General features: G+C 37.5%; 2 protein-coding genes across 2 annotated transcripts in view; one reads left to right on the plus strand and one right to left on the minus strand.

The window, feature by feature from the left end:
* Positions 1 to 14799, plus strand: part of LRRC72 (leucine rich repeat containing 72) — a 61362-nt gene extending 46563 nt beyond the window's left edge. Inside the window, exons 7-10 of the mRNA XM_049893555.1 lie at positions 9158 to 9247; positions 10188 to 10340; positions 13519 to 13546; positions 14634 to 14799. Of these exons, the coding sequence (XP_049749512.1) occupies positions 9158 to 9247; positions 10188 to 10340; positions 13519 to 13546; positions 14634 to 14799 (437 nt within the window). The remainder of the gene's footprint in view (positions 1 to 9157; positions 9248 to 10187; positions 10341 to 13518; positions 13547 to 14633) is intronic.
* A 5394-nt stretch (positions 14800 to 20193) lies between these two features.
* The window catches only part of ANKMY2 (ankyrin repeat and MYND domain containing 2), a 33862-nt gene continuing 32152 nt past the window's right edge, over positions 20194 to 21903 (minus strand). Inside the window, exon 10 of the mRNA XM_049893271.1 lies at positions 20194 to 20808. Coding sequence (XP_049749228.1) covers positions 20609 to 20808 — 200 coding nt within the window. The 3' untranslated portion in view covers positions 20194 to 20608. The remainder of the gene's footprint in view (positions 20809 to 21903) is intronic.

Here is a 21903-nt window from a genome sequence, read left to right on the forward strand (position 1 = left end):
CCACTAAGGCCAAAGATGAAGATATTGAAGATTTTTACCAACTTCTCCAGTCTGAAATTGATCAGACATGCAATCAAGATGCATTGATAATTATTGGTGATTGGAATGCAAAAGTTGGAAACAAAGGAGAAGGATCAGCAGTTGGAAAATATGCCCTTGGTGATAGAAACAACGCCAGAGATCACACAATAGAATTTTGCAAGACCAAAGACTTCTTCACAGCAAATACTTTTTTTCAATAATATAAACGGCAAATATACATGTGGACCTCACCGTATGGAATACACAGAAATCAGGTTGACTACATCTGTGGGAAGAGACTATGAAGAAGCTCAGTATCATCAGTCTGAACAAGGCCAGGGGCCAAATGCGGAATAGACAATCAATTGTTCACATGCAGTTCAAGTTGAAGCTAAAGAAAATTAAAACAAGTCGAGAGTCGAGAGAGCAAAAATATAACCTCAAGTATATCCCACCTGAATTTAGAGATCATCTTAAGAATAGATTTGATACATTGAACACTACTATATGAAAACCAGACGAGTTGTAGAATGACATCAAGGGCATCATACATGAAGAAAGCAAGTCATTAAAAAGACAGGAAAGAAAGAAGAGACCAAGGGATGTCAGAAGAGACTCTTAAATTTGCTTTTGAACATGAAGTAGCTAAAATAAATGGAAGAAATAATGAAGTAAAAGAACTGAACAGAAGACTTCAAAAGGCGGCTTGAGAAGACAAAGTGTAATGACACATGAAAAGACCTGGAGTTAGAAAACCAAAAGGAAAGAACACCCTAGGCATTTCTCAAGCCGAAAGAACTGAAGAAAAAATTCAAGCCTTGAGTTGCAATATTGAAGGATTCTACAGGGAAAATATTGAATGATGCAGGAAGCATCAAAAGAAGGTGGAAGGAATACACAGAGTCATTGTATCAAAAAGAGTTGGTCGAAGTTTAATCATTTCAGGAGGCAGCATATGATGGATTGACATGGTGGCTGCAACAATGGGTTCAAATATAGCAACAGTTGTGAGGATGGCGCAGCACTGGGCACTGTTTCATTCTGTTGTGCATGGGGTCCCTATGAGTCGGAACCAACTAGACAGCACCTGACAACACCACCATATGATCAAGAACCAATAGTATTGAAAGGAAAAGTCCAAGCTGCACTGAAGGCATTGTTAAAAAACAAGGCTCCAGGAATTGACAAAATACCTGTTGAAATGTTTCAACGAATGGATGCAACACTGAAAGCACTTGCTAGTCTATGCCAAGAAATTTGGAAGACAGCTAGCTGACCAACCACCTGGAAGAGATCCATATTTGTACCCATTCCAAAGAAAGGTGATCCAACAGAATGCAGAAATTATCAAACAATATCATTAGTATCACACACAAGTAACATTTGGGTGAAGATTGTTCAAAAGTGGTTGTGGTACAAAAAAAAGCCCTGGCCCAGACGGCTTCACTGCAGAGTTCTACCAAACTTTCAGAGAAGAGTTAACACCACTACTACTGAAGGTATTTCAAAGCATAGAAAATGATGGAATACTACCCAACTCATTCTATGAAGCCACCATCTCCCTGATACCAAAACCAGGTAAAGACATTACAAAAAAAGAAAATTACAGACCTATATCCCTCATGAACATAGATGCAAAAATCCTCAACAAAATTCTAGCCAATAGAATTCAACAACATATCAAAAAAATAATTCACCACGATGAAGTGGGATTTATATCACGTATGCAAGGCTGGTTTAATATCAGAAAAACCATAAATGTAATCCATCACATAAATAAAACAAAAGACAAAAAACACATGATCTTATCAATTGATGCAGAAAAGGCATTTGACAAAGTCCAACACCCATTTATGATAAAAACTCTCACCAAAATAGGAATTGAAGGAAAATTCCTCAACATAATAAAGGGCATCTATGCAAAGCCAACAGCCACCATCACTCTAAATGGAGAGAACCTGAAAGCATTTCCCTTGAGAACGGGAACCAGACAAGGATGCCCTTTATCACCGCTCTTATTCAACATCGTGCTGGAAGTCCTAGCCAGGGCAATTAGGCTAGACAAAGAAATAAAAGGTATCCGGATTGGCAAGGAGGAAGTAAAATTATCTCTATTTGCAGATGACATGATCTTATGCACAGAAAACCCTAAGGAATCCTCCAGAAAACTACTGAAACTAATAGAAGAGTTTGGCAGAGTCTCAGGTTATAAAATAAACATACAAAAATCACTTGGATTCCTCTACATCAACAAAAAGAACACCGAAGAGGAAATAACCAAATCAATACCATTCACAGTAGCCCCCAAGAAGATAAAATACTTAGGAATAAATCTTACAAAGGATGTAAAAGACCTATGCAAAGAAAACTACAAAGCTCTACTACAAGAAATTCAAAAGGACATACTTAAGTGGAAAAACATACCTTGCTCATGGATAGGAAGACTTAACATAGTAAAAATGTCTATTCTACCAAAAGCCATCTATACATATAACACACTTCCTATCCAAATTCCAATGTCATTTTTTAAGGTGATAGGGAAACAAATTCATATGGAAGGGAAAGAAGCCTTGGATAAGCAAAGCATTACTGAAAAAGAAGAAGAAAGTGGGAGGCCTCACTCTACCTGACTTCAGAAGCTATTATACAGCCACAGTAGTCAAAACAGCCTGGTACTGGTACCACAACAGGCACATAGACCAATGGAACAGAATTGAGAACCCAGATATAAATACATCCACGTATGAGCAGCTGATATTTGACAAAGGACCAATGTCAGTTAATTGGGGAAAAGATAGTCTTTTTAACAAATGGTGCTGGCATAACTGGATATCCATTTGCAAAAAAATGAAACAGGACCCATACCTCACACCATGCACAAAAACTAACTCCAAGTGGATCAAAGACCTAAACATAAAGACTAAAACGATAAAGATCATGGAAGAAAAAATAGGGACAACCCTAGGAGCCCTAATACAAGGCATAAACAGAATACAAAACATTACCAAAAATAACGAAGAGAAACCCGATAACTGGGAGCTCCTAAAAATCAAACACCTATGCTCATCTAAAGACTTCACCAAAAGAGTAAAAAGACCACCTACAGACTGGGAAAGAATTTTCAGCTATGACATCTCCGACCAGGGCCTGATCTCTAAAATCTACATGATTCTGTCAAAACTCAACCACAAAAAGACAAACAACCCAATCAAGAAGTGGGCAAAGGATATGAACACACACTTCACTAAAGAAGACAGTCAGGCAGCTAACAGATACATGAGAAAATGCTCTCAATCATTAGCCATTAGAGAAATGCAAATTAAAACTACGATGAGATTCCATCTCACTCCAACAAGGCTGGCATTAATCCAAAAAACACAAAATAATTAATGTTGGAGAGGCTGCGGAGAGATTGGAACTCTTATACACTGCTGGTGGGAATGTAAAATGGTACAACCACTTTGGAAATCTATCTGGCGTTATCTTAAACAGTTAGAAATAGAACTACCATACAACCCAGAAATCCCACTCCTCGGAATATACCCTAGAGATACAAGAGCCTTCACACAAACATATATGCACACCCATGTTTATTGCAGCTCTGTTTACAATAGCAAAAAGCTGGAAGCAACCAAGGTGTCCATCAACGGATGAATGGGTAAATAAATTGTGGTATATTCACAAAATGGAATACTACGCATCGATAAAGAACAGTGACGAATCTGTGAAACATTTCATAACATGGAGGAACCTGGAAGGCATTATGCTGAGCGAAATTAGTCAGAGGCAAAAGGACAAATATTGTATAAGACCACTATTATAAGATCTTGAGAAATAGTAAAAACTGAGAAGAGCACATACTTTTGTGGTTACGAGGGGGGGAGGGAGGGAGGGAGGGAGAGGGTTTTTTATTGATTAATTAGTAGATAAGAACTGCTTTAGGTGAAGGGAAGGACAACACTCAGTACATGGAAGGTCAGCTCAGTTGGACTGGACCAAAAGCAAAGAAGTTTCTGGGATAAAATGAATGCTTCAAAGGTCTGCAGAGCAAGGGCGGGGGTTTGGGGACCATGGTTTAAGGGGACTTCTAAGTCAATTGGCAAAATAATTCTATTATGAAAACATTCTGCATCCCACTTTGAAATGTGGCGTCTGGGGTCTTAAATGCTAACAAGCAGCCATCTAAGATGCATCAATTGGTCTCAACCCACCTGGAGCAAAGGAGAATGAAGAACACCAAGGTCACACGACAACTAAGAACCCAAGAGACAGAAAGGGCCACATGAACCAGAGACCTACATTATCCTGAGACCAGAAGAACTAGTTGGTGCCCGGCCACAATCGATGACTGCCCTGACAGGGAGCACAACAGAGAACCCCTGAGGGAGCAGGAGATCAGTGGGATGCAGACCCCAAATTCTCATAAAAAGACCATACTTAATGGCCTGACTGAGACTAGAGGAATCCCGGCGGCCATGGTCCCCAGACCTTCTGTTGGCACAGGACAGGAACCATCCCCGAAGACAACTCATCAGACATGAAAGGGACTGGACAGTGGGTGGGAGAGAGATGCTGATGAAGAGTGAGCTAATTATATCAGGTGGACACTTGAGATTGTGTTGGCATCTCCCGTCTGGAGGGGGGATGGGAGGATAGAGAGAGTGGGAAGCTGGCAAAATTGTCATAAAAGGAGAGACTGGAAGAGCTGACTCATTAGGGGGAGAGCAAGTGGGAGTACGGAGTAAGATGTATGTAAACTTATATGTGACAGACTGACTGGATTTGTAAACGTTCACTTGAAGCTCAATAAAAGTTAAAAAAATTAATTAATTAATTAAAAAAAAAAAAAGTGGTTGTGGTAGTACATTGACAGGGAACTGCCAGAAATTCAAGCCAGATTCAGAAGAGGACGTGGAATAAGGAATATCATTGTTGATGTCAGGCGGATATTGGCGGAAAGTAGAGAATACCAGAAAGATGTTTACCTGTGTTTTATTGACTATGCAAAGGCATTTGACTGTGTGGATAGTAGCAAATTATGGATAACATTGCGAAGAATACGAATTTCAGAACACTTAATTGTGCTCATGTGGAACCTGTACATAGACCAAGAGGCAGCCATTTGAAAATCGAGAAACGTGTGCATCAGGGTTGTATTCTTTCATCATAATTATTCAACCTGTATACTGAGCAAATAATCCAAGAAGCTGGACTATATGAAGAAGAACACAGCATCAGGATTGGAGGAGGACTAATTAACAGCCTGCGATATATAGGTGACACAACCCTTCTTGATAAAAGTGAAGAGAACTTGAAGCACTTACTGCTGAAGATCAAAGACTATAGCCTTCAGTATTGACTACACCTAAACATAACGATAACAAAAATCCTCATGACTGGACCAATGAGTGACATCATGATAAATAGAAAATACTGAAGTTGTTAAGAATTTCATTTTACTTGGATCCACAATCAGTACCCATGCAAGCAGCAGTCAAGAAATCAAAATGACATAATGCATTTGGCAAATCTGCTGCAAAATACCTCGTTAAAGTGTGAAAAAGCAAAGTGTCACCTTGAGTACTAAGGTGTGACTGACCCACGCAGTGGCATTTTCAACCACCTCATATGCATGCGGAAGATGGACAATAAATAAGGAAGGCTGAAGAAGAATTGATGAGTTTGAATTATGGTGTTGGCAATGAATATTGAATATACTGTGAACTTCCAGAAGAATGAACAAATCCCTCTTAGAAGAAGTCCAGCCAGAATGCTCCTTGCACCTATTATCATAACTTTGCACATGTTATCAGGAGGGACCAGTCCCTGGAGAAGGACATCCTGCTTGGTAAAGCAGAGGGTCAGCAAAAAAGAGGAAGACCCTCAATAAGATGGATTGACACAGTGGCTACAACAAAGGGCTCAAACATAGCAAAGACTGTGAGAATGGCGCAGGACATTGGGCCGTGTTTTGTTCTGTTGAACACAGATAGCAATGAGTCAGATCTGACTCAACAGCACCTTATAACAGAAACAATCTTTACGGAAGCAGACTGCCACATCTTTTTCCCACGGAGTGACTGGTGGGTTCAAACCGCCAGCCTTTCTGTTAGCAGCCTAGCACTAAACCAGGGCTTCTTTGAAGGGTATACCATCAGGAAATGTCGTTGAAAGATGTCGGTACATTTTCCATTAACATCAGATGCACAGGCAGACTCTACTTCCAGCTGCTACAATGTATTACAGGGTTATAAGGTGTCAGATGTGATCCCCAAGACAGTAACCACAGACTAGACTTCTGCACTAAAGCCTTTGTGAATTTTTCTTCTTCCTAAACTCTCATTAAAAACAATTGTCTTTTGCTTTCATGTTCTTGAAGAGTATTCTTTTCTCTACTTTCTCTAATTCAAACTATAATATGTGATCCCTTTGTTTTTTTAAGTCTGTCCTTATTATTGGTTTAATATATTTTAGTTCTAAATAATTCTCTAGTTATAATTATTTGTGACCATTTTAAATTCCTTCTTTTTCAAGATTAAAATTTAAACCATTTTTTGTCAGTTAAGAAATCCTGAAAAATTCTCATTTGATTCTGCCTCTCATTTCCCCCATACATACATATTTCCTCTTAAGTTTCTTTGTTGATCCTTGCTCTACATTTTCTTTTATGCTTTTCCTCACTCTTAAAATTGCAGTTTATTTTGCACCAGGTGTCTTCCATTGCCTGTTTTAAGTGTCTCTAAAGCTCAGGCTTTCCATGGGGAATAGCTATATATAACGATTTTATTAGCCAGAAGAGTTTGTGTTTATATGACAAATATCAGAATGTTTTATTACCTACAGAGAAAGCATCCAGGTGATTAACTTTTTTCAGTTTTTATTTAAATAGTTTGTCTTCTAAGCACGCACCCTCTCATCCCATGCCCATCTTCCTTATGTTGCAAACTGTTCTTTATAAATACTAATCAGTTATTTTCTGGGCTTTTAATGATTGATATTTTCATCCCTTTACCAAAACTCATTATATTTTATAAATACCCAAATGCTACAGCAGTAGTCTTAAATTTGACATGTACACTAAAGGAGCCTCATTTTTGTGAAAGAGTGATGTTTGTGTAGTAGCTGGAGCTCTTTCTGCTACTGCCATCTAGTGGTTTTTCTCAATATAATTATTTTCCAGAAATTGTATGTAGGCTGAATCCAAATAGCTAAGGATGCCCAACTATAGGACAGAGTAGTACTGCCCCACAGGGTTTCCAAGATACATTTTCCATTAATAAAATAAATTTTATTGCACACAGTATTGAAATAACACCATCAGGGATTCCTGATTAATATTAAAAGATTAATGTTATCTTAAGGATAAATTGGGAAAATGCTTTCTGTTAATAAAAACTTCACTTCTAGTTGAAGAATTTGAAAAACCTATCAACATGATGATTCTTTGAGGGGTGTCACCTCAGAAATGCCAGGAGTTCTTTTCCTGCACCTACTTGCCTCTCATCTCCAGCCACTGTATTAGAATGTATGGTCCATCACTTATCCTAGCGTGAGGACCTTCAAGCAGCACGAGTCTGGCAAAGATAGACAAGATGGGAGGCCCACATCTGCTAAGCTCTGCTCTTGCTGAGATCTGAAGCTGCTGTTGGCATTTACAAATTTTGAACTATGTGCATTACTGTGGAGAGTGAGGAAGAAATTCATAGTAGAACAAGGTACACCACACCTCTGCACCCATCTCCACACGGGGCACCTTTGTGACTTTTGAAACTAGAAAAGAGAACCAAATGTACAAATACTTTAATAAAGAGCAGCATCAAGACTATGATAGAGACATCTCAGTTAATTGGCCTAATGACCTGTTTAGTGCGTCTGTTCTCTGGGATCTTAAAAGCTTGCAAGTGGCCATCCAATGCATGACAATTTATCTTTATTTGCCTACAGCAGCAGAAGAAGGAGAGTCAGGAATAGGAGGATATGGAGTGTGTGACTAATTGCCTGCATGAACAGCTGCCTCCTTTGCCATGAGACCAGAAGAACTGGGTGGTGCCCAGCCACCGTTACTGAATATTTGGATCAAAGAGTCTATAGAAGAATCCTGATCCAAAGGGGAAAAATGCAGAACAGAATTTCAAATATTCATGGACTCCAGACTTTCTGGAGCCAACAGGGCTGGATGATCTCCTGAATCTATTGCCCTGAAGTCTTCTTAAAACTAAATAATTTAGCTTGACTAGTAAAAAATGTCTCCCTTGAGCATTATGCCCTTTTAAGAACTGTCTATATGGAATCAAAGTGACAACAGCAACTGAAAAGATTAGACAGGAACCTTAGGGGGCAGTGAGTTTATGTTAATGGAAGAGGGACAACTCAGGAAAGGAGGGTGAGAATGATTGCACAACTCAAAGAATGTAATCAATGTCACTGAATTATGCATGTAGAAGTGATTGAATTCGTGTATACTTTGCTGTAAATATTCTTTTTTTTTAGCGTGCTTTAGATGAGTGCTTACAGCTGAAGTTAATTTCTCATACAAAAGTTTATACACATATTGTTATGTGACACTAATTGCAATCCCTATAATGTGACAGAACACTCCCCCTTTCCACCCTGGGTTTCCCATGTCCATCCAACCAGCTCCTGTCCCTTCCTATCTTCTCATCTTGTCTCCCAACAGGAGCCACCCATTTTGGTCTCATGTATTTGCCTGAACTAAGAATTACACTCTTCATGAGAATTATTTTATGTTTTATAGTCCAGTCTAAACTTTGTGCTGTGAATATTCTTAACAACAACAACAAAAACAAAAAAGACTCCCATGGAGCTGATGACGTGTTCTTTCTTTACTGTTTTACTTATGGCCAAGTTAATATTTTCCTCATTTGTGGCAGGTTTGGATCAACAATATGTCGTCAGCAAAGAACTCAGTAAATATTTGTAGAATCAGTAAATTCAACAGATAAGAAAATTAAAGGCTGCTCAGAATAAGTGTTGTGAGGTCATTGATTTGTTCTATGAAGGAGAGCTTTGCATGTCCTTATGTTTTATATTAATCCTGCAATTTCCATATTTTATCAAGTGATAAATGAAACTAATTTGCAAATCTGGTGTCTTAATTTGGATTCTTCATTTGCAGGTCTCTACCAAAACCCATTGTGCCAATATAACCTGTATCGTTTATACATAATCTACCACCTTCCAGGAGTGAAATTTCTTGACCGAAATCGTAAGGACACTTCTTTCTTGCAAAGAAATATCTGAGAGCAGTCTTATAACTCAGTGGACTAAAAATGTAGAATGCTTTTGAGAAGAATTGTCCTTGTAAATAAAAAATTTTCCATTATTTATTTTTGAAATTTTTGCCATCTGCAATTTGTCCCAGTTTAGGAATTCATGTCTCTTGACCACTTTATTGAAAAGACCATCTAACAGAGTGAGAAAAGATCTTTTTTTTGTCCTGGTTTTGATATCAACATGTTGGATGTCAATCATTTACTCCTGGCACTTTAGTTTCTTATCTCTAAAATGAGAGAATTAGATTAAATCTTTTAAGGCCTATTTAAGTTCTAAAAGTCATCTTCTGTGAAATTCTGTAAATAGATCTTAAAAGTGGTATCAATAATACTTTCGTTACGAATACATCTTTAGACATCGTGTATGAATTAATACGTCTGATTTACACAAATCACAAAAAAAACTACCTCAATGTATTCCATTGTATATTTTTAGAGAACTATTTTACTTCCCAAGTGCCTTATTACCCTTCTATCTACTTACCTTTCAATCTCACAGATTTGAACATTTTCAGTAATTCCTTACTGAGTACCTATGTCTATGATGATATTAAGACCTTGTATGGCTCTTCTTTGTTATAGCTGTAAGGAAATGAGGGGATATGTCTTACCCACTGTTCCAATCGTTTTGATGATGTGTTACAAAGTACCTGGAATGCATTAGACTGCAGGGTTGATCTGAGCCTTCGTACATGAACATTTGTAAGATTATGAAAATAACTGTGATAGCTCCTTTACAAATTAGTTTTGACAGGATGAACACATATAACCTAGTTCAGAGAAATAAATTTTTCAAAGTGTCCAATACTTTTTTGATTCTCTGCATATTTATCCACAGTGCTATGCAGTAACATTACTTTTTGCATTTCTCAGAAGTTACAGAAAAAGAAAGAAGATCAATGATTACCATTTTTAACCATGAAAAAGCACATATTCTCCAATCAATTGCATTTGGAGGAAAAGTAGATGCCTCATGGAATCCTACATCACCATTTAAACCAAAGCCAAGCAAGAGAGTGCCCTCAGGTATATTGGGGGCGGGGGGAGGGGAATTAAAACTACTCAGACTTCTGGGTGACCTGATCATCATCATGAAAATTGGAATTACAATAAGCTAAGCATATAGTGAAGTGCATCATCTCTAATTAATACATTTGTTAGTCTAATTAGAGTGAATATGCAATTTTAATCTTCATTCAGGTATATTAAATGAATTGAGGTAATATGATAATAATGAGATTACCCAGTGAAACCTTTACCCCAGTACCTAGCACAGTGTAAAGGGCTAAGTAAATAAACAAAAATTGTTATTGTTATCACTCTCACAGGACAATTTCACCAATTAAGAATACAATTTTAGGAAAATATAGAAAAAATATTAGAAGAAATAATGATCATTTGCAATTCTGCCACCCAAGAAATAAGCACTGTTAACATTTTGGTTGTACTCACATACACAGTCTTGATATGCACGTATAACCTGAATATCTTCAGCGATATTTCATCAGTTAGAATTGCATTCTGTTTATGTAACAGGAACCCAACTAAAGTGGCTTAAACAAATAGGGATTTATTTTTCTCACATAACCAAGAGTACAAAAGTAGAGTGTCCCAGTTTAGTGTACAAACTCCATGAATACATCTGTCTTTTTATTCTGTCACTTCTAGTGTGATTTATGGTTATAAAGCGGCTTCAGCACCACCAAGCATCACATTGCCATTCCAGGCAGGAAGAAGGATGGATGAAAACAGTGCAAAGACAAATGTCTTTGTTCCTCATGACATTTTGCCAAAGAGATGACATATGTTTGGGAAAAGAGCGAATTAAATTTTCTATACATTAAGAAAAAATAATTAAATTAGAAAGCAGCTTTGAGGAAATAACCCAGAATGCAACATAGAAAAATAAAAAATAGAAGGTACAAATTAGATGTTGAGACAAGAGGCAGAAAGAGAAGGTCCAAAATAAGTTTAGTAAGAAATCTTGAATGAAAACAAAAGAAAGAAATTGGGGAGAAGGGTGATATTTGAAGTGACAATGGCTGGTAATTTTCCAAATTTGATAAATGATATGAACTCTTAGAGTCATCAGAAAAAAGAATCCAAAGAAATATATGTTACAAAAATTCCACACCGAAGGCAAAAAGAAAATCTTAAAGCAATCAGAAAGAAAATACAGATTACCTCCAAAAGAACAACAAAGATTAACAACAAACTTCTCAACTGTAATCATGGAAGTCACAAGACAATAATCTAATGCCTTAAAAATGTTGAAGGAAAGTAATGGCCAAACAGGAATTCTATAACGGGATAAATTATTATTCCAAATGAAGAGGAAGGAAGAAAAAGAAGAATGAGGAAAAATACTCTTCCCTTGACTTCTTATTGTGAACATCTTCTCACACAGAAAAAGTTGAAAGAATAGTACAATAAATGCCTACAGGAGCCTGTACATATTTATTTATTTATTTTTTTAATATTCCACCACATTTACCCCCCTCCATATATGAGGCTTTGCCTCTTTATTTAGAAAGGACAGGCCTCCCCAGAAACTTTTACTTATATCTCATTGGTTGTCCCTAATTACAAAGTAAGCCAGAAATTCTAATATATTGCTGAACCATTTAAATGTTTCAGTAGCTGTCATCATGACATTTCACTCCCAAATAATTTAGCTGGAAAGGTTAACCAAAAGGGCATATGTCTATATAACCACAATGCTGTCATCACAGCTAGGAAAAACAATAAATTAGTATATATTATCTAAAGTGTAATCCATATTCAAATTTCTCAATTGTCTAAAATGCCTTCAATAGCTGTTTTGTTCAAGCCAAGATAAAAATGAGGGAGATCAACAGTACAACTCAGATATGATTGGTGGGAGTGTAAACTGGTTCAACTTTCTTGGAAGATCATGACAGTATTTATCAACATACAAAAGGTGCAAACAAGTTGACAGCAGCAATTCGATTTGAAATCTCTCTCCTAAAGAAGTACTTGCATACATGGACCAAGATGTGTATAAGGCATCTCATCACAACATTTTTTCTCAGTAGCAAAAATAATGAAAACAATTTAAGTTTTAAATTTAACTTCATATGGGAAATGTTAAATAAATTATGGCACATTCATACAATATGAACTATTCCACTTTAGAACTATCCCATGATGTATTTTGAGTATTAAAAACACATTGCAGAATAATGTCATGCAGAGTAATGGCAAAAATGGAATTTTTGTCAGCAAATCTGTGTGTATGTATGTATGTGAGTACACAGGTGGAAGTGTACACACAAAACTCTTAATATTGGCACGTCTGCTAAGAGGACTTGGAGGTGGAAAGCTGGAAGGGAGATTTCGCTTTTTACTATTTCCTTTATTGTTTATATTCACAATAAGGAAAATGTTTGCTTTTTGTCATTAAAAAATGTAGAAAAGGAAAGAGTCTGGGGTGATCAAGAAGGACATGGGAAGACTTGAGTCAGCATCTGTGAAGGGAATGATGCCAGAGGCTGCGTGTGTGCTTTCTACCCTGGCCTAATGCTCTCCGCTGCTTGTGGATTGGCAGGAGCCCATAGTGTGGGCTTTGGTGGCCCAACAGGTGCTGGTAATTTCCATCTCTAGTCTGGCATGAGGCCTTCTAGAGAGAAATAAACAAAGCAATGACAGTCTCTGGAAGATACCACAAGAAATCCAGGCTTTGAGGACTAGCCTTTGAGCTCTAAAGCTAGGGAAGAGATAGATTCTTGTGATCTAGGATTTATTTATTCCATTTCTTTGAAGTTAATGCCAAGAATTCAAATGGTTTAAAGGGCCCTAAATACTTCTCATTTGGTCTATTAGTCCATTTATAGAGACATGTGCCTATCTGAAAAAAAGGATTAATTTCTGCATGTGGACTTCAATAACTTCATTATAAAATTCCCATTTGGATTCCATTGGTAACTAAACTGATCGAGCATTCTGTTCTTAGGGTTTTGAGATTTGCATTTTATTAAAGAATTCACCCCAATATCTAAGGCAAAAACAACCATAACGAAGAGATTTCATTTTTGGATTCGGTATCAGGGGTAGAATGATCTATGTATCTAAATGATTGATCAAAAACAGAATACCATACTTTTCCTTTATAGCATTGTTGCATTGTGTTTAATTACTGAATAAACATTTGAAAAATACTAATTTAGAAATGCATTTTTTTCAGATTTTGCATTTGCAAATAATGTAGACAAGTAAGTGATATTTTTATTTTCACTTACTATTTCATAACTGTGTTGATCCCTTAAATTATCCCCTTTTCCCAAAATAGATTTTAATGAATTAAAAAATTACCAGCTCTTCCGTAGATGAGAAAAATTGCTATGTCTATCTGTGATAAATGAGTTCAGGCTGCACATTCATGTTGACATTTAGGTTTTAATATTACAACCCAAAATAAATGAAAGGGTGATTTGAATACATTAAATAAAACTTGTTAAGAATTATAAGAGGCTTTACCTTCCCTATTTTATTTCCTTTGACTATGTTTAGTGAGAGCAATTATCATACAGAATAATATTTTACTATCACTGGAATTTACATTTTCAAAAGAAAATACTTCATTAATACTATGAAAGATTTCAAATTCATGAATAACAGTCAACTTAAAATTATCATTCCTTTTTATTTTTCCACTTAGGAATTTTTTTCTTTGGATTGAGTGTTGAAAATAGTATCCCCAAGCACGTTTACTGTATTCTATGCAAATAACTCAACCCTTCTGTTTGTTTGCCAACCATGCCTTCTTCACCCAAGGTATTTTCATAAGTCCACTATACTAATTTTTTTTTTCACATGCTGCTGTCAAAAAAAACCAGCATAGCATAACTACAAAAATACCTTGAAGGGAGAAGGTGCGGTTGACAAACAAATGTAGAAGGCTCCTGTGATTTGCATTAAAATCAGTGTAAAATATAGCATAACGCGTAGGGAAATACTAACTTTATAATATGTACTTAAGATATTAATATGTACATGCTATGTATAAATACTTTAATCATCTCATTTGACACTGGTTTTAAAACACAAATGCTTGAATGTGTGGGGTCTAAAATGTAAGAGCGGGTCCCCAAATATGTCCACATACTCTATTTTTAAAATAATACATAAAAAAAAAAATTTTTTTTTTTTTTGAAAGCCTTTCACAGCCCCAAAATTATTTGTTAGGGGTACCAAACTAAAAATAACAGAAAAATATGGCATTTATTTATTTAAATAAAAGATTCATCTTGGTTGGTCTAATTTATTTCATTTTTTCTGATGTGATTACTTTTCTTCCAGAACTGTGTTTACTGACCTGGAAGACGCTGTTTTTGTAAGATCCATGAAGAGATCAGTGATGGCTATTACCTCTATGAACTGGGACACAGTCCCAACACGAGATGAAAAATATCTTGAAGAGAAAGGCACAGAATCTGCTCAAATGCTCACAATTACGCTGAGATAACTCCTGGTGTTTCTAGAAATCATAATGGTTCTCAGTGGTATATTAAACTTCTCTTGTGATTTAGCATATTGTATTATTTCAAACACTTAAATGGAAATGGAAACACTAATGACAATTCCTACATTTTATTTTTTAATGTAGTTTCTGTTGAAGTAAAACCTGTGTACAAAAATGTACACAAATCATAAGTGTTCAGCTAACAAATTTTAAAAAACTGAACATGCCTATGTAACCAGCAACCCAGATCAAGAAGCAGAGTACCATCAGCCCCCAAGAAGCCCCTCATTCGTGTCAACAGTCATTACCTACTCTTCAAAAGTAATCACTGTCCTGATTTCAAGACCATAAATCCTGTTCATTTTCCAAAGGTATTTAAATGGAATCATAGAAGCTCTTGTGTCTGACTTCTTGCAAATGACATTGTAAGATCCATCCATGTTGTTGCTGGCAGCAATAATTCTGTCATTCTCATTGTTATATATTATTCCATTGTACGAATATACCACAATTTTTTTTTTTTTTTTTTTTTAAAGCCAGTCTACTGTGTTTTTATTCTCGCCTCTACAGGCATTTGCCAATTCTGAGTGTGGGCTAATGATCTGGGCTTGATCCAGCCAAAAGCCTGCTGCTAGGGGAAAGAGAAACCAGAAAAGCTTTTAGCAGTTGCCTGGCGCTGAGTGACAAAATTGGTCATTTAAGGTAACTCAAAGGCCTGGCTGGTTTTCCCAGAAGACATTTGCTGAATTCTGAAGCTGGGTAGGAGGCTAATGAGCTAGATCAAAAGTGTATGAAAGGCAGAGTGACTTTTCCCTCTATATGGTGGTGCTTAGGAAAACAGGCGAGAGATGAAAGCCCTACAGGGAGTAGTGAATTGACACTGAGAACCTGGAGGCACTTACAGACCCAGGGAATATCCACTACAGCCAATAAAACAATGGCTTTCTTTGGAGGCCTGTTATTTTATAGCTGCAAAATTACTACATAAAAATGAACATATTCAATGTTAATACTAACATATTAAGACTGTACTGAGTAGTAGTTAAGACTGCAGTCTATATTGAGTCCTAGCTCTGCCCTTTTGGGCAAGTTAGGCAACCTCTTTAGCTTTCAACTTTATCCTCATCTGTGTTGTTATTGTGTTATTGCTAATTGCTGCCAATTAGACTCTGACTCATGGTGCCCCTGTGTTTGCACCGAACTGCTCTAAAGGGTTTTCAAGGCTGTGACCTTTTGGAAGCAGATCCCCAGGCTTCTCTTCCAAGATATCTCTGGGTGGATTGAATCCACCAACCTTTCGGCTAGTAGTCAAGTGCTTATTATCTGTTTGTACCACCCAGGGACTTCTCATCTGTGTTACTGGGCTAAAAACAAAGACCGATTCATAAGGCTGTTGTGACTATTAATCAAGACAGTGTCAGGGATCTAGTAACTTTCAGTGTTAGCTATTATTACCTATTGAATCAAGAAGCAGCCCTGGTGGCACAATGGTTAAGCACTCAGCTGCTAACTGAAATAGTGGTTTGAACCTACACAGGATTCCGAGAGAGAAAGACCTGGTGATCTGCTTCCATAAATATTAAAGCCAAGATAACCCTATGGGGCAGTTCTACTCTGTCACAGAGTGTCACTATGAGCCAGAATCAATTTGACGGTACCTAACAACTAAATCAAAAAAAGCAAGTCCAATTGCTTATAAAGCCCACTGGCCAACTGAATATTTACTATCAGCTCTATGTACAAGAATTACTATAATTTTAAGAATATTTTAACCTTTAGGTCCTATTTTTTTGTTGTTGAGAATTACACAGCAGAATATACACCAATTCAGCTATTTCTACGTATACAATTCAGTGACATTGATTACATTCTTCAAGTTGTACAGTCATTCTTACCCTCTGAAGTTCCTCCCCTGTTAACCTAAACTCACTACCCCTCAAGTTTTCTATCTAATCCTTTGAGTTACTGTTGTGAGTTTGATCATATATAAAAGATAGTTCTTAAAAGAACACAATGCTCAAGGCAGATATTCTTTACTAATTAAGCTAAACTTGGTTTCAAGAAGACTTCAGGGGATGTTTTTAGTTTAATGTTTAAAGATTATCTCAAGACAGTAGTTTTGGGGGTTCATCTAGTCTCAATGGCTCCAGAAAGCATGGATTCCGTAATAATTTTAAATTTGGTTCTGCATTTCCCACCTTTTGATCAGGATTCTTCCATAGAATGTTTGATCAAAATGTTCAGTAACTGTAGCTGGGCACCATCCAGTTCTTCTGGCTTCATGGCAAAGGAGGCAGTTGTTCATGGAGGCAATTATCCTACATTCCAGTTCCTCCTCCTATTCCTGAGTCTCCTTCTTCCTCTGTTGCTCCAGGCAAATAGAGACCAATTGTTGTACCTTGGATGGCTGCTTTCAGCAGCTGGTTTTTAGTAATATAAAGTTTCCTTCTAAAAATCTATTTTAATTAAAAGTGTGGCTTAATTTGAAGAAAAATAATAATAAAGGTAGCACAAAAAAAACCAAAACAAAATCCACTGCCGACAAGTCGATTCTGACTCATAGCGACCCTATAGGACAGAGTAGAACCACCCCATAGAGTTTCCAAGGAGCGCTTGGTGGATTCGAACTGCCAACCTCTTGGTTAGCAGCCGTGCCACTTAACCAATAAGCCACCAGGGTTTCCAAAGGTAGTGCAAGAATATGTCAAAAACTGTGTGTTTGACTGAGGCTTGGTAAACACAGATAGCTTAACCTGCTTTAATTAGGAGGAATGGGTGGAAAACAGGCTCCAGTTAAGGAAGGGATTTATCCATGGATCATGGGTTCAGTTCAGGTTCCTTGGTTGCAAACAACAGAAACCGACTCTGATAATTTATCCAAAAGAAGTAGTTACCAGTGGATTGCAGAGCTAAGCACCACACTGACCAATCAGGCCTCTGGATGGGCAGTTTCAGGAGCTGGAGTTGGTGGCAGTCTGTTTAGGCCTTATTTTTTGATTAAGTTTCTTGACAGCATATTGAAAATATGTTAACACAGTTTTAAAAAAAAAAAGCACGACCACCTGTTTTAATGGTATTGTAGTAGAAAGAGTCCATTTTAGGTTATCTGAAGAGGGGTTATAATCAGAATCAACCCATTTTCTCTTAAACCCCATTTCCTGATGGTCTCTGAGGACAATTTTTTTTTTTTAATTGTACTTTAGATGGTTTATAGAACAAACTAGTTTCTCATTAAAGAGTATACTTATTGTTTTATGACTTTTTTTTTTTTTGGCTAACAACCCCATGAAATGTCAACACTCTCCGTTCTCAACCTTGGGTTCCCTATTACCAGCTTTCCTGTCCTCTCCTGCCTTCCAGTCCTTGCCCCTGGGCTGGTGTGCCCCTTTAGTCTCATTTTGTTTTATGGGCCTGTCTAATCTTTGGCTGAAGGGTGAACCTTAGGAGTGACTTCATTACTGAGCTAAAAGGGTGTCCAGGGGTCATACACTCAGGGCTTCTCTAGCCTCTGTCAGGCCAGTAAGTCTGGTTTTTTTTTTTTTTTTTTTGAGTTAGAATTTTGTTCTACATTTTTCTCCAGCTCTGTCCAAGGCCCCCTATTGTAATCCCTGTCAGGGCCGACAGTGGTGGTAGCTGGGCACCATCTAGCTACACTGGGTTCAGTCTGGTGGAGGCCATGGTAGATGTGGTCCATTAGTCCTTTGGACTAATCTTTCCCTTGTATGTTTAGTTTTCTTCATTCTGCCTTGCTCCCTAAGGGGTAAGATCAGTGGAGTATCTTAGATGGTCATTCACAGGCTTTTAAAACCCCAGAAGCTAATCACCAAAATAGACAAGGACAATTCTGATATTGACATGGCTAATGCCTGAAGTCCTCTTTGTCCACTTTTAAAGTTTCTATTTATGCCAGCTACCACTGTGTTAGGAAACCTGGTGGTGTGGTGGTTAAGCGCTTGGCTGCTAACTGAAAAGTTGGCAGTTTGAACCCACCCAGCAGCCCCATGGAGAAAAGACCTGGCAATCTGCTTCCGTAAAAACTACAGCCTAGGAAACCCTATGGGGCAGTTCTACTCCATCGCTTTGGGTCCCTAAGAGTTGGGATCAACTCGACAGCACACAGCATCACTGTGTTAGGGTTCCTATCCATATTAGCAATTCATCTCAATGAAGGAAAAAATCACCTCTACATTTACACACATCTTGATTTCTCCTATTTCCTTCTGCTTTTTCACAGTCATCTATGGTATCCAAAACAGGGACCATGCCCTTTTGCCAGAGCCCAGCATAGTATCTAACAGAGTGAGGTGACAAAAAGGCTGAGAATGACAACACAACAAAATAATTAAAAAAAAAAACAAAAACAGGGAACTCTGGTAAAAAGCATGTTTGTGGAAGACGGAAGCTTAGGACTATTTTACTACTTAAAGATGAATGCTAATCCGCGTAAAGATGAGTTACCTTGATGATAAATGACAGAATTTTCCAAGAAAGGCATGTCATGATTGACAAGTTCAGACAAAATTTGCCTGCTAAATTCCTACCCAGTTAATCCTTACCATCTACCCTACTTACATGAAGTCTTCCTGAAACAGTGTGGTTGGTATAGGGCGTGGTGTGTTAGAAGGCGTACGTGTTAGGGCAAGGAAAATCTGGAAGAAGAGTAATTGAGTGCGAGGAAGAGGAAAACTAGCAAGATCAAGCAATTTGATCAGTGAAGTGAGGTAAGAATTCTAGATTTTGATCTATAATTATACGTATTAATTATTAAAATGACTAGGAAATTTGCTAAATTCCCTAATATTTGTCAGTTTCTCTAATATTTGCCCCCTCCCATAGACGGTCATAAACCATGAAACAAAATGTGTTATTTATAATAGGAGGCACAATTTATTTTACAATCAATACAAGAAACTTTGAAACAGCACTATCTTCAGATTACATACACTCTCACTCTGTTTAAATATTACATACACTAAAAACTAATGCCAGGGCTTTCCATAAATGATAGTTGTAAATCACAGTTTCTGGACAGGAAAAACTTATAGGAAGATAATGGTCCGCCTTCCAGGTAAGAGTATGGCACATAAATTAGTTTGACAATAATTTTATGTCTGGCAGGTATTTAATCAAAAATGCGACGAATCTTCTTTCTTAACACACATGCTGAGATATTCTAGCTATGCCTTAGTTCCTTCTGAGGGATTTGACATTTCTGAAGGTATAAATTCTATGGATAAAAAGTCACTACAGGAACTACCTAAAGTTTAGACTGTTCAGGATAATTTCTATAAAAATACTACCATCAGCTGAACTATGGCACATATCTTTTAACAAAGTTTTTCTTTAGTATATTGCATCTTAGTAGAAGTTCACTATTGCAAATGCTATTTGTATGCATTTTATTCACATATGAGTAATGATTGTTTTCATTACCCTTCTCTGTGGCTATAACATTTTTCTTTCTTGAAGATCACCTCTCTCTCACGCCTGTTCTACTTGCTCCTTGGCTCCCCGGAGCCTGTATTTCTTCTTTAAGGGGGTTTATTTTCCATTGAGAGCAATTGCTGAAAAGCAGTCCTCAAAAAGGGAATGGAAATGGTATATCCTATATTTTGAAAACTTTTTTTTTTCCATAGGAATATTCATCCAATTCCAGACCAGAAATCAATAGGAAACTAGGGCGAAGAAGACAGAGCTTTGCTTGGAAGCATCTATTCTAGGAAGTGGGGGACCCTGCCATAGTGGCATGCAGGTGTCGCAAGGCAGTGAGGACATGGTCACGTGAGAAGCATCAGCCGGCATTTGCTGTCTTTTACTCCTCAGACACCTGTGGCCCTGCAGGACCGCCCTGCACGCCTTCCAACTCAGCATCACTCTGGAGAGACTCTTTCTCCCCTTCCACAGAACCTTTAGGGTTAGAACCCTCTTGATTAGAATCCTCTTGGGAGGTACCCGTTTCAGCATCTGGCTGCTCTTCATTAACGCAGTTAGCATTGACATCGAGTTTGCCATCTGATAAAAGGGGGGGAAAAAGTTATTTTGCTCCTAACACGTGCCAGACACTTTTTAAGTGCTTTACACACATTAGTCCATTTAATCCACATTGTATCTGCAGGAGGTAAACACATTATTATTTCCATTTTACATATGAGGAAACTGAGAACAGAGGTTTAAAATGCTTGCTCAAGGTTGTACAGCTGATAAGCAGAAGATGCAGGATTTGAACTCCGGCCTCTGGCTCCAAAGCCAGATCTCTTAATCATGATAGGTGTTTGGGATCTGACAAAATCTGTGTTTGAAACCAGCATTGCCATTAATTAACTTTATGTTTGAGGGTAGGTAATTGCCTCTACGAGGTTCATCCCTTATCTATAAAGTGTGGCTAATAAAGCCTATCCCATATTTGTTAAGAATAACGGTGTCTATAACACTTCAAATGTGTGTGACACACAGCTGATGATTAACAACTGGAAGCTCCCATTCTGACAGTTCTATTCTTTCATGCTGGCCTACTTAGTATATGAACAGTGTTATTCTCTGTCCATAGCACACAGGGTAAAAAGTTTGGTCCAGAAAACAGAAGGCATGGCAGTCAGAAAGCCTGACTTACTCTCTTAATACTATTAAATGATTTAATTTTGTACAAATCATTCAGTTCCACTAGCACAATGTTTCTCAACCAAGTGGTAAAGGGAGCATGGTCCCTTGAGGGATGGAGGTGGAAATGTCTAGTGTCAGATCACCTGAGCAACTTTTTCAAATTACACATATTCCCCCCAGCACATGTGATACTTTCTCTGGGGCTGTGGTCGGGGTGGGAAGGGCTCCTCTTCCTCCTCCTCAACATGAGTCACTGCTGATGCAACTCACTGTCTCCAGTGAAAATGAATCATACAGCTCACGAAGAATGGAGAGGAATATAACATGGAACTAACTTGCTGCTCTGATACTTGCAGAAATCTAATACGCACATCAGATGTGCAATGTAATCTGGAATTTCTAAATTTACTCTGTAATTTCACCTACAGCTCTGAAATTTAAAAAGTTTAAAGGCTTCCAACCTTAAAATCTTTTGGTAGGCATTAGGGGAAATTAAATTTTCTTATC

This window comes from Elephas maximus, chromosome 8, assembly GCF_024166365.1.
Source record: "Elephas maximus indicus isolate mEleMax1 chromosome 8, mEleMax1 primary haplotype, whole genome shotgun sequence".
In the NCBI taxonomy this organism is placed as follows: domain Eukaryota; kingdom Metazoa; phylum Chordata; class Mammalia; order Proboscidea; family Elephantidae; genus Elephas; species Elephas maximus.